Below are 13,942 nucleotides of genomic sequence, written 5' to 3' on the forward strand. Positions count from 1 at the left end.
ACTGTTATCAATGCTAGTCCTGTGAACATAAAAGTATAAAGTAAAACTTAAAAGGTTAGTGGGTAAAAACCAACCCTGCTCTCAGGGCCATTTCCTCTTGAGATCTAGAGCAAGTAGTAAAAGGATCCTGGGATAGAGGATGGTAGCTATGGATGAAAACAATCTAAAAATTTATTAACATATACAGTACAGTCTGAATGTAATCTACCGTGGACGCAAAACTCGCATTAATAGTTACACAGAACAATAACATTGCGATAGCTTTTGTTTTTTAAGAAAATAATTGCCTCGCTGATAAACAATGACCCCAGACGATCGATTGTTTAATCACAATAGGCTGCAAGATCAATTTTAGCAACTCTTTAGCGAACTCTTTTGAAATTTTTAGTTGCAGTAATTAAGCGTTTTTTTGGTTCGCATTTTAAAAGTTTATAAACGAAAAGCAGTGATAGAAATGTTTTTTACATCGCTTATAAAAAGTTTAAAAACGAATAGCGGCAATAGAAATGTTTTTTAGATCGCATTTTAAAAGTTTAAAAACAAAAAGCGGCGATATAAATGTTTTTTTAGATCGCATTTTAAAAGTTTAAAATCGAAAAGCGGCGATAGAAATGTTTTTCAAATCGCATTTTTAAAGTTTAAAACTGAAAAATGGCCATAGAAATCACATTTTAAAAGTTTAACAACGAAAAGCGGCGATAGAAATGATGTTTTAGATTCCATTTTAAAAGTTTAAAAACGAAAAGCAGCGACAGAAATGTTTTTTAAGATCACATTTTAAAAGTTTATGAACGAAAAGCGGCATTTAATAGTTGTGAACAGTGCTTCTCATATGTTTCTTAAATTAAACACGCTGGAATCTTTTTAAGTAATTAAATCAACAATACATTCTCGCTCAATGTATTATCAAACTTCGCAAAAGATTTTTATTATTTAATTACTTCACGCTAATACTTAAGGGAATAGCTTATCAATACATTTACATAGTGCATCTTGCTATTACAAGAAAAAAAAATTGCTCCGATTTTCTTCGCGAGCGCGTTGTTTTTTAACACGCAAATATAAACTCGCAAAACCCTTAAGGGATTTAATTATATCAAAAGACAAACGACTGCTGTCATCCACGCGAAGGTGTGATATTAGCGTGTATGTGGTAGATTACATTAAGACTGTACTGTACATACAAAATCAGTTAAAATGTTTTCTTACTTTAATTGTAAAATGACTATAAGATTCCACTTTTTTAATACCTAGTGGAAGATCGTTAAATATTTTAGCTCCTGCATAAGCAAAAGACTGTTTTCCTAATTCAAGTTTGACTTTAGGTAACTTTAGAAGATAACCAGAGTTTCTTGTCTTCCTGGAATGATTATTGATTTTGAAATAATCTTTAAAACTTGAACACAGAGTCTTATCCAGGGACTTCTTGACGAGACAGCACCCCTCCTTGTTGATAGCACTGATTATACACGGAGCATTTCGACCAACAATACATTCAGCACGATTGATTAACGATTTCAATCTCTTTTGTTGGGTGTTAGTGTAGAGAAGCTTCACAGTGCTGCGGTACGTCAGGATTGGTTGCACCATCATTGTAAATATATAATATGCAGAATCCGTCGTCAAGTAGTGTTGTAGGCGTTTTAATAACTTCAGACGTCCACTGGCTTCCTTGTACACATGGTCAAAATTACTGTTGAAGTTCAGGTACTGGCCAACGATATTGCCAAGGTATTTGTATTGTGGAACATTGCTGATAGACTGTCCACGGTAGGAAACGTCAAGATGATTATCAGTTGTTGATAATCTTTTTCCGGTTCCAAATATCATTGCCTCCATCTTTCCTTTTTTTCAGGTTGATAATTAGTTCGTTTTTCTCAAAGCAGACTGCAATCATCTCCAGATCTTCTTCCAGATGTTGTTCAATTTTTGCTTTATTTTTGTCATTGATGTAAATAACCGTGCCATCCGCATACATGACAATTCTGCTGTTTGTAAGACATTCTGGAAATTCATTAAAAAACAATATGAACAACAATGGTCCAAGAATTGAACCTTGTGGAACTTCTGACAATAATGGCTGTTTAGTTGAGTACGTCCCTTCTACACATACAACTTGTTCTCGATTAAAAAGATAATTAGTAATCCATTCTTGTTCATTTCCTTCAATCCCATACTCATAAAGTTTGTTTAACAGTATTCTATGTCCTAAGGTGTCGAATGCTTTGATTAAGTCTATGTAAACAGCTCCCACCATATTCCCCTTGTCGATAGAATTTCTGATGTTGTCGCAAAGTAGAGTTGGTGCTAACTTTGTAAATCCATTACGTCTGTATCCAAACTGGAATTCTGTTAGTAACTTGTTATTTTTGAGATATTGTGAGAGTTGTGTATGTAGGGTTCTCTCCAAAATCTTTGAGAATATTGGAAGAACTGATATTGGTCTATAATTTTCAGGTTTTTTGGTGTCACCGCTTTTATCTATCAGATGTTGCATGTAATCTATTGATCTATTGCATGTTTCCAGATAGAGGATACAATCCCACTTTTTAAAGATAGATTGATTTTGTAAGTCAAGGGCTGCGAGATTTCACTTCGACAATCCTTAATCATCCCAGGTGGTAACTCATCAGTACCAGATGCTTTTCTTCTCTTCAATAGTTTAAACTGCCTCTCAATGAAGATCCTCGATACGTAGGAAAATCAGGAAAGTCTGATTGGTTCGTCTGTTTCGTTTGGTATGATGTCTCCATATATAATTTGATAATGTAACGATTTTTGATTTGAGATCAGTGACAACATTCCTGAAGTACTTTGAGAAAGTGTTTGCAAGTGTCTGGTTTTCCGATGTTTCGATGATGAATTTACTGATGCTTTTGATTTCGAGGGAAACACCCTTGATAGCATCGCAAAACTTCCGTGGGTTCGACTTATTTTCCTCGATTAGGTCCCAATGGTACTTTCGTTTTTCTTCTTTGACTTTCGCGTTGCATTTGTTACATGCATGTCTGTATTCCTCCCAGTCTTGATCGTTGTTGGTTTTACGAGCTTTTCTTAAACATCTACAGTACAGTCCAGATGTAAGTGTACGCGTACGCTCAACTTGCAAAAATATTTGCTTTCATTAAAAAAAACAATAGGATAGCAAGTTCCTTTCAAATTGCGCGAAAATAATTGCTTCGTGTTAAAAACAAAAGCATAGCAAGAAACATTGTTTAAAAACAATACTCTGCGCGAGAATAAATTAAACGCGAAGGCCATTGAATTTGAATTTTTTTTAACAACGCAACTAATTATAGTAACACGATTTTAATCTGATATATTTAAAAAACACAAGCTCTTACTTTCAAAATGCGATTTAAAAAACATTTCTATCGCCGTTTTCCGTTTTTTAAACTTTTAAAATGCGATCTAAAAAATCATTTCTATCATCGCTTTTCGTTTTTAAACTTTTTAAATGCGATCTAAATAAAATTTCTATCGCCGTTTTCCGTTTTTAAAACTTTTAAAATGCAATCTAAAAAAACATTTCTATCGCCGTTTTTCGTTTTTAAACTTTTAAAATGCGATCTAAAGAAACATTTCTATCACCGTTTTTCGTTATTAAACTTTTAAAATGCGATCTAAAAAAAAATTTCTATCGCCGTTTTTCGTTTTAAAACTTTTAAAATGCGATCTAAAAAAACATTTCTATCGCCGTTTTTTGTTTTTAAAGTTTTAAAATGCAATCTAAAAAAACATTTCTATTAGAATTAAAGTTTCAATATTTGTTAAAATATAATAATTTCTATCGCTTAAAAGCTTTATTTAACGCGCGCAACCAACAATGCCTTCTTGCTAGTTTATTTAGTTTCCACGCAAAACATTTGTTTAATAAAAATATTAAACAATGGCTCTTCGTGTCACATTGATAGAGTTGATAACATTTGCAATTATGCTATTGGGAATAGTTATGTTAACACTATTTAACAATAGTTACGCGCAGTTATAATAAGCTATTTTTTCTTCAATAATCTTTTGTTTATTACGCGCAAGTTAATGACTTACAAGACTCGCAAGATAATTAATAAGAACAAAAGACAAACAACTACCGCCTCCGAGAAAAAGGTGTGAAACTTGAGCGTGCGCGTACGCTTACATCTAGACTGTACTGTATCTTTAGTGTCTATATACCTTTTGAAGTCTCCTTTCAGCCAAGCCGCTCGTTTTCCCTTCACGGTTTTCGTCCTAATTGGAGCGTGTGCGTCAAAAACCTTTTTCAGAGAGTCTGTGAAATAATTTGTTGTGGTCTCGACGTCATTACATTGGTATAATGGTTTCCAGTTTATATTTTTAGCATCATCAGTCAGTTTTTCTGGGTTGTATTTTTTTTAATCTCTAAATCACGTTGTTTTTGATTCATAAATGTGATTGAGTTTTCTTATGCATCCGATAAGTTTGTGGTCCCCGAGGGAGAGTGGTTCAACAATTACCTTTGAGATTGTTGACGGGTTATTAGTCCAAATATATTGATACGTGTCTCTGTTGTTTGTGTGATACGGGTAGGTTTCTTGACGAGTTGATCAAAACCATTTGTTTCGATAATGGTTTTAAGTTCTTTACAATCGTCTCTTTTTAAGTAATTCGTATTCAAGTCTCCCAGTAAAATTATTTCTTTCTGCTCGCATTGTGCCGCAATTAAACTGTCATTAAATGTAACGTTGAAATCTGTTGATAAATATTTCAATGTGTTTGGCGGTAGTGTTTGACAAAAAATTTGAGCCAAATACATTTGGTTGATTTATGTTCAAAATCCATCCTTCTTTTCCAGTTTAAACCATTTTTAACGTATACACCGACCCCTCCTCCTGAACCATTCTCACGATGTCTGGAAATAAACTCATATCATATGATCTCATAAATGTTCGCGTTAGCAGTATTTTCATTGATATACGTTTCAGTTAATGCAAAAGTATCAGCTTGTTTATATGTGTGAAGTAAATGCTGTAACGATGGAAAGTTGCACATTAAACCACGAATGTTCTGATGTAGTATCTTGAAACCTCTATTTTTAAAATAGTCATCTAAACAAGGCATACAAGATTCAGCTTCTGATCCAGTTCCAGGTGTGCAAAAAATTAACAGCAAAAAGAGCATGACCGCTCGCCACGACGCCATTATAAAAACTGCTTTATAGGTTTTTTAATCAGGCCAGAGCAAGCTTACTGCTGGAAATGTGAGTGCAAAGAAATTTTATTAATTGGATACTGCAGACCATTTTGTGAGAGGTGTGCGAATTCACGCAAACGCCTCCACACGCAGTTTTGTTTCAGTGTGCGATTTATCACGAATACAAATATTTGTTTATTTTAATCTGCGATAACTTTCTTAAATTAACGAAATTACGAAAAAAGCAAAATATGAAGTCAGAGAATGATTTAAGAAGGCTTTGCAACCCTTATCGGTAACTTAAATCTCTTTCATATACGTAAAACACAGCGTAGTTAAAAATGCATATTTTCAAAATATTGCTAATTCTTTTAATTTAATGAGAAGTAAAAATAGAAAAGTAAATAAATTAATAACAATAATGCAAGAGATGCCACTAATAACAATTGATCTAAATTTATTTTTAGATCAAATTCCGCCCTAAAATCACAAAAATATATATTTGTAAATTTTACAATGTATATAATCTATAAAAGGGGTTTTATATATTATATAAAACCCCTTTTTGACAGAGGATGTGTTTTCAACAATTATGGGGAAACGAATTTGATAATGAATGAGAAACACTTTGGACATAGGTAAACACATCTCTCTGAGTAAAAAAAATCTCTGCAATGTTTAAACTAAGAAATGCCCTGACTGGTCATTCTGAACTCTGGGATAAAACATTGATTTTAAACACTGTCTTGTGAAGACTTGTATAATGTATATATAATTTAAATCTTTTTAGATAAAATACTTTATGGCATTCACAATAAGATATGTAAAAACAGCTTTTAATCACAACATCAAAGTAGTTCATAGAGGTATGTTTTTGTGTATGGGACATATGTCACATGATCACCACCCATATGTACTAAATTTTGTTCTAGTCACAAATTTGCTTACCTCATAAAGCAACAGAACGTTTCAGCTATTAGATACCTTGGTAATGTTGTATATATAAAGTTCATATAGATTCATATGATATGTTGGGCAGTGAAGGGGGTATTGGAAGAAGTGTTACTTGCAGGATAGGTTCTGCTTGGAAAAAGTTCAGAGAGTTACTTCCTTTGTTGACTAGCAGAGCCCTGTCAATTGAGGTAAAAGGTAGGTTGTATGAGGCCTGTGTAAGAAGTGTTATGTACGGTAGTGAGACATGGTCAGTGAAGCAGGAAGATCTTGACCGTATAGAACGGAATGATATGAGAATGGTTAGGTGGATGTGTAACGCCAGTCTGAGAGACAGAAAGAGTTCAGATAAGCTAAGAAGCAGGCTAAGTCTCCGTAGAATTAAAGATGTTATCCAGATAAGAAGATTGAATTGGCTGGGGCACTTCGAAAGAATGAAGGAGGATAATTGGGTAAGAAAGTGTAGAGACTTGATAGTTCCTGGGGCAAAGCCCAGAGGCCGACCGAGAAAGACTTGGCTGGAGGTTATAAGGACAGACTTGATACAGAGGAAGTTGAGTTTAGATCTAACACAGTCTAGATCAGATTGGAAGAGGGTCATTAATACACCCCATCCAACCCATGCTAGCTTGGAAAACGGACGTTAAGCCGTTAATTTAATGTAATTTTGATTATTTTACTAAGGGTCTTGCTTGTGGTTTTTCCTGGTATTTTCAGTTCTTAACCAAAATGCCATCGAGAAACTACACACCAAAAATTAACCATGTATTTTATGAGGTAAGTCCTAGCAAAATTTGGGCCTTTTTAAATTTGTACTGAAACCTATTTCACCAGTTGACAAGTTGACTAGCTGACCAATCTAAATTTCATCCACAAAATGTATTTGCAAAGTAACTAATATCTGAAACCTTCTGTCATTAAGGTAAGCAAATTTGTGACTGCCTCTTGGATTATTACAACTGAGAACTATTGTTGTAGAATTTTTTTCCTGCTGTATTTTTTATATATTCCAGCTCCACTTGTTTTAAGCTGCAGAAATTATGTGTTAAAATATGTTGACCCAACAAAATATGCATTAAATGAAATAAAAATCATAGAAGATGAAGATCCTGTAAGTAAAATCTTTGACAAATTATGTTATGCCATGTTTTTTTAAAAATATATCTGAAATACTAATATTTTTAAAAGTGTAAACAAACAAGAGAAAATAACAATTTTTTTAATTCAATGTGTACAGAATATTCTTTTTATAAGCTGTGTGAAATTAGATTTCAAGTATCTTTTAAACACAAAATTAATCATGAAATTAATTATCATTGTTGGTTGGCATTTATACGAGATTTACAATCATGTGAGCGATAATCAGCCACACAAAACGATTTTGTTGCATAAGTTAAAGTTAAGATTTTATAAGCTTTTTAACAAATGCAATACTTTGATGTGTTCCCTAACATATTACCAGTAAGGACAGCGCACAAATAAAATGTCCGCTAAATTAAAAGCGTGGAGAAAAGATGTGTGAATTTAAATTTGCGTGTAAATTTTATGGATCAAGGTAAAAATTTTGGTGTAATATTTATAAATTGCTTTATTTTTAATTGTTAATTATGTTTCTAGATTTCTTAAAAAATGGTAAATTTGATACAAAGTGCAATGACAATACCATATACCTTATTTAGCGTGCAGTCAAGATCATAGAAAAACATGGGAAAGCTTGGCACTTATTAGATAATGGGAGAACTGCATCTTTAGCTCACACGGTGAGTGGTGACTTTGACATTGTAAAAGGACTTTCCCGATCGTTTGCGGTGCACTTTCCTGAGACTGCCAAACTTGCAAAGAAAGGTACATTTTTTATTGTATTTGTAGAATATAACTTTTTAGAAGGTGTTTTTTATTGCAGACAAACATGTCGATTGTAATGCATGAGAAGCTAGTGTAAACAACACTGTAGTCTCTCTCTCTTTTAACAACTCACAACCTGCAGTTGGTATGAGTATATGTTGTGAATTAAAATCTATTGGTGCGAGACAGTCATTTTGAAAATAAATTTCTTCTAGCATCAGAAGTAATGGTCTTATTAAAAAACAAGTCTAGCTGTCCTTCTTTCGTGTTTTAGAGCATCCACTAGGAAGTGTTGCTGTGTTACAAAATAAAGAACATTTTGTGTATTACTTGGTAAGTTTCTGTCTTCAATTCTAATCACAACATTCTTAATTTGTATTTGTATAAAGAAGGAGAAGAGGAAAACTGCGAATAAATTAATATTGATTTAAGAAAGAAAAACAGTATGTATTAATTGAGAGTAAACGCAATGATCCTGTCGTCTCTGCACTTCTTTTTTTAGTGGTTTAACATCATAAATTTGTGCTCTGAAAATGTTTTGGATTGGCCTGTTGCAAAAATGTCCCTTGAATGGTTTAAACTACCAACCTTAAAGGGCTAATTCCAAGAATTATTTTTTTTAAAATAATTTGTACGTATTTAAATGCCCTTGAAAAATCTAGACTAGCAACATTAAAGGGCAAGACTTAATATCAAGACTTAATTTTGTTGAAAAAATTTTAGAAAATAATTTGAATGATAAATAAGCCTATTTCAATATCTATTTCCATTCTGCAGAATCAAAGCCGGAATAAGCTTACTAACATGAAAACGAGGTTAGTTTAGAGACACACTATTGTTTCTCAAATTAACTTGTCAAATAGGCTAATTATGAACCTTTTGTAAAAGAAGTGGAAAATGGCTTTTCTTTTATACCCATTGTGCTTATTAAAGTTGCTGTTCAGCTAAATAAGTTGATTGATTTGGATTTTATATTTTAGTTACTTTATGGGGAGAAAGTTTCGCAGAAAGAAAGATTCGCATGTTGAGGACTGACATACGGATTTGCGAGAGTTTGTCCCATCCGAAATAGCGAAAGTTAAATAGAAGAATGTAAACTCAAATTTCATGTTTTTTTCATGGGTTTTTTCACATATTTTTCTTTCGACCACACAAGTATCGGTCTAAATCACTATCATCAGCTTTTAATATTTTTTCTAATAAAATAATTTTCTAATGAGAAAGAAAAACTTATGTTTGATGTAAACTAATCTCTGTTTTTTTGTCAAAAATATTTAATGAAAAAAACTGCACAAAAACTGAAAATCACAAAAGATTATCCCACCCGAAATTCACTTTTAATTTGCGAAAGATAATTTTACGGGAAATAGATTTAATCACTCATTTGTGAAAGTAAATCCGCTGGTTTTTCGAGGTTTTTTTTGTTTTGTTTAGTTTAAATTTTGCAACTGTCATATAAACCACGCGATAGATAAGCAACATGATTCGTTCAAATACATACTTTTGAACGGGACGGGACGTAAAAACAAACAAACAAACATAAAATTTCTCAACAAAGTCCTTGACACTAAAGGAGAGGATAAAAAATGTCTTACTTTTGAATGTTAAACAAATGTAACAATCCCTTAGGGGCTGTTCATATGAGGCGATCTGGCCCGGCTGAAAATAGTCACAAAAGTTTGTGTGTTTATATATTTTATATCGTGTTCTAAAGAAAATTTAAATTACAGGGATTCTTCAAAAATGTAATCCATAAAAATCTGCAAATAATGCTTATTTTGTCAAAACAATAAATACACAACAATTATAGTTATTCTACTGGAGCGTTTTTATATATTTATTGTTCCCATGCATGTAATATAAATCTTATTTATACCAATAGTTGACAAAAAAGGTAACCTTCAATATTTTTTGGCACTTCTGTACAGAAAAAAAATCCTTTCTACAAATAAAATAATTTTGATCATGCTCAAAAATAAAGCGGGCACGGTTAGCCGTGCTGGTGTTCTATCCCGCCTTGCCGAGATCTTGGTGGAAACAATCGACATCTTGGCAAGGCGGGCTGGCTCACTTTTCATATGAACACATGCATTTTTATAAGGTTTTCTAAAGCATGGCGAGATCTGGCAGCCTGGTTAACGAGGCCAGCTCGCCTCCATATGAACAGCCTCTTACACATAAAAAGTGCAGATAGTAAAAGCAAGGAACGTCAAAGTGGAGAAGTAGAGTGGATTAAAAAAGCATAATAAGGTTAAAAGTAGAAGTAGAAAGATAAAGTTAGAAGGTATTAAAAGTAGAAGTAGAAAGATAAAGTTAGAAGGTATTAAAAGTAGAAGTTAATAGATAAAGTTAGAAGGTATTAAGAGTAGATGTTGAAAGATAAAGTTAGAAGGTATTAAAAGTAGAAGTTGAAAGATAAAGTTAGAAGGTATTTAAAGTAGAAGTTGAAAGATAAAGTTTGAAGGTATTAAAAGTAGAAGTTGAAAGATAAAGTTAGAAGGTATTAAAAGTAGAAGTTGAAAGATAAAGTTAGAAGGTATTAAAAGTAGAAGTAGAAAGATAAAGTTTGAAGGTATTAAAAGTAGAAGTTGAAAGATAAAGTTAGAAGGTATTTAAAGTAGAAGTTGAAAGATAAAGTTTGAAGGTATTAAAAGTAGAAGTTGAAAGATAAAGTTAGAAGGTATTAAAAGTAGAAGTAGAAAGATAAAGTTTGAAGGTATTAAAAGTAGAAGTTGAAAGATAAAGTTAGAAGGTATTTAAAGTAGAAGTTGAAAGATAAAGTTTGAAGGTATTAAAAGTAGAAGTTGAAAGATAAAGTTAGAAGGTATTTAAAGTAGAAGTTGAAAGATAAAGTTTGAAGGTATTAAAAGTAGAAGTTGAAAGATAAAGTTAGAAGGTATTAAAAGTAGAAGTTGAAAGATAAAGTTAGAAGGTATTAAAAGTAGAAGTAGAAAGATAAAGTTTGAAGGTATTTAAAGTAGAAGTTGAAAGATAAAGTTAGGAGGTATTAAAAGTAGAAGTTGAAAAATAAAGTTAGAAGGCATTGGAAGTAGAAGTTGAAGGCAAGTGTGTTATAATTCAGAGAAAGTAGGAACTTTAATATTTTGAAGGTGTTAAGTTTTTATGTGGCACACTTCAGATTGTCATGCAGATTCACATTCCCATAAAAAGCCACTTCTCAAGTTATTAAAGTTTTAAACTCTGGCTAGAATGTTGCTAATTGAATTTAGGTTCTTTACTTTTTTGGTTAAAGTTTTGCAGAAGAGGGTGATATGGTTGTCCATTTTTATTGTTTGTGTTGAAAATACAATATATTGAAAAAAACGTTTTTTTTGTAGAAATTACTTCACTGTAGGCTGTTCTGTAAGCTGATGTTTTTGTGTATTAATTTTTTTTTGTTGGGGAGAACTGTATATGTGATGTCAGTTTTGCTGGAAGAAAATTTCACGGTTTCACGTTTTTGTTTTTGTTGAGAATTTTAATATTTTAATCTGTAATATTAAAGGAGAACAACTTGCAAAGGAGTAAATTTAAAAAAAAAAAAAATCAATTCTTTCAACTTTTGGAACACATTAAATTTAAATGTAGAAAATAAGTCATTTCTGTACTTTATTGTCACAATTTTTTATAAGCATAAAATAATGCGGTGTGACAAAGTTCAATTGATTTTGCAGGAATTAATATTTGAAAATATATAAAAGTAAAAATAAAATTTATACAATGAGATTTTACGCCTTTCAAGTTGTATTTATGTTTTGTATAAAATCTAATGGCCAAGGACTGCATGCAATGTACTAAAATGACTGACTTTTGTGTAAGATTTTATGGGCAAAGACAATATACAACATGCCGAATGAACTGATTTTTGTTAATTTGGATTTACTCCTCCTCAACCGTTATGTTTTACATTTTGTATAAACTTTCGTAAGGAAGGACTTTAAAAAAAAGATCTTTGTTGATTTGAAATTTACTCCTTGCTCACCGCATTTTTGACATTTCTGTTTAAAATGTTTTGTTAAATCGAAATGACGGATTTTTCTAGATTTAAATTTGATGTTTTCCTTACTATGGCTTTTTGATATTTTTGTATAAGCTTTTAGGGGAAAGACAATATTTAAAATGCGTAAAGAACTTATTTTTTTGATTTGTCTTTTTGACACTTCAGATTAAAATACCGAGGCTTTTCAACATGCTCTTGGGTGCTTAATAAAAAAGGGGAGGGGTGGCGGGGGACCCTTATTAATTTTCAGATTTTATTCCACCCACCCACATCTTATTAATTTCGTCCAATGAATAAGCTCCTGGTGGTCAAAAAAATTTTTGGGAATTATTTTTTGTTTTGAACGTTCATACATTCTGTGTGTTTGCTGGTACTTATTTACCATAATTGACGCAAGCTAGCACTACTTTTATTGATTTTTACGCACTGCATTTGTACCTACTTCGTATCACATATTGTATCACCATGTATCTCTTCTCTCAGTAAAAATTCTGACCCATCCGTTTATTAAAACCCCTCTGCTTATTGATTCTCAAAAAAAAATCCGACCTCTGAGCTAGTAAGACTCCCCCCCTTGTATTAAGCACCTGAGAGTAATCAATTATAAGATGTACATATTTGAGATGCGTTATTTCTGACTTTGACTATCGGTGTTGTAACTGTCGATGTTGTTACTGTCTGTTTTGTGAGTATTGATGTTGTGACTGTCGTTGATGTAACTTTCTATCAACTAGATGTTACACCTTGCAAGCTGTTCTTTTTTATTTTGTGTAAGATTTGTGTGGAGAATTTAATGCGATTTGACATTAGACATTTTGTGCAAGATTTTAGAACATTTTTGTTAAATTAGGAATTACACCTTGCAAATATACTTTTTAGACATTTTCAGATTTATTTTTTTTGACAAAAGGCGTCATTAAAATTAACGTCCATAAAATTTATATGACGGATCGTTTCCTTCCTTCTATTTAAGTGGGTTTTTCACGGGTCTTATCGACTAGTATATATATATTCAACAAAATGTAATGAGAGCAATGCACTCATCCTAGGTAGAAGCATGCTTACTCATTTTAAGTATTTTTCTAAAGTATTTGCAGCTACAATTGTAAAGTATTTGCAGCGATAATTGTTTTTTAAATGTTCCGTCAATAACTAGCTATAATATTATTTCTATAAGTATTGTTATTCCTAACTTTTTAGACGAGTAAGAATCAAGATGTTTGTTAGCTATAGCTAGCCAACAATAAAGTTGTTATAAATACACACTTAATATCAATAAATTATCATAATTTTTGTCCCACTACTAATACCCGCTCACTACGATTTTTCTAATGTGTCAATTGAAAGGTATAAAACCAACATTTGTTGATAACTAATGTCAGAAAAGCAGGTAAACAACTTGTGTCCTGAACTTCATCTAAACTAACCTCGTTTCTATGCAACGTAATAATTTTTTTACCACCACGTTTGATCAAGGCGATATGGAAGATTTATTCCACAAAAAACGCGTTCTTTTCATCCTAACAAACGCAAAAAATGACTCTAAATACCCTATTGCTGCGAAATTTAAGTTAATATTTCACGACTTTTTTAACTGCAAAATTCATAAGTATATGCATTTTTAAAAATATTCGCAAAGTACAAATTTTTTACACGCAAACTTAAATTACGCGCAAATGTGATACGCTTACGTACGCTTCTTTAATATTTTTCTCACATTTAGATTATTCGTGAGAGTTGGTGGGATCGTGGTGCTTACAGACCTATGAGGGAATCCTTAACTGCTATGAGAGATCATGCGCTTAAAAACAGCGTTGAAAATATAGCCATGGGACGACTGGGTAGTCTGGAAGGTGGTTTGGATTTCAGGGAAATCTTAAAAGATTTGAAAAATATATTCTACGACACAGGAGTTTCACTGACTATTTATCCTCGAAGAACGTAATACACATTTGTATACATATTTTTGTAAATATATTCTATGTTATTTCGTAGTAA

At 32.1% G+C, this 13,942-nt stretch overlaps 1 protein-coding gene across 1 annotated transcript; it reads left to right on the plus strand.

Moving 5' to 3' along the window:
• The first annotated feature begins 5,938 nt into the window (after nt 1-5,938).
• On the plus strand, nt 5,939-13,942 carry LOC130654785 (ADP-ribose glycohydrolase OARD1-like). Its single transcript, XM_057457411.1, has 5 exons — nt 5,939-6,014; nt 7,113-7,210; nt 7,779-7,944; nt 8,219-8,277; nt 13,668-13,942. The coding sequence occupies exons 1-5, from the start codon at nt 5,951-5,953 to the stop codon at nt 13,887-13,889; spliced, it is 609 nt and encodes a 202-aa protein (XP_057313394.1). The 5' UTR covers nt 5,939-5,950; the 3' UTR covers nt 13,890-13,942.

Source organism: Hydractinia symbiolongicarpus, chromosome 8 (assembly GCF_029227915.1).
Source record: "Hydractinia symbiolongicarpus strain clone_291-10 chromosome 8, HSymV2.1, whole genome shotgun sequence".
Lineage (NCBI taxonomy): Eukaryota > Metazoa > Cnidaria > Hydrozoa > Anthoathecata > Hydractiniidae > Hydractinia > Hydractinia symbiolongicarpus.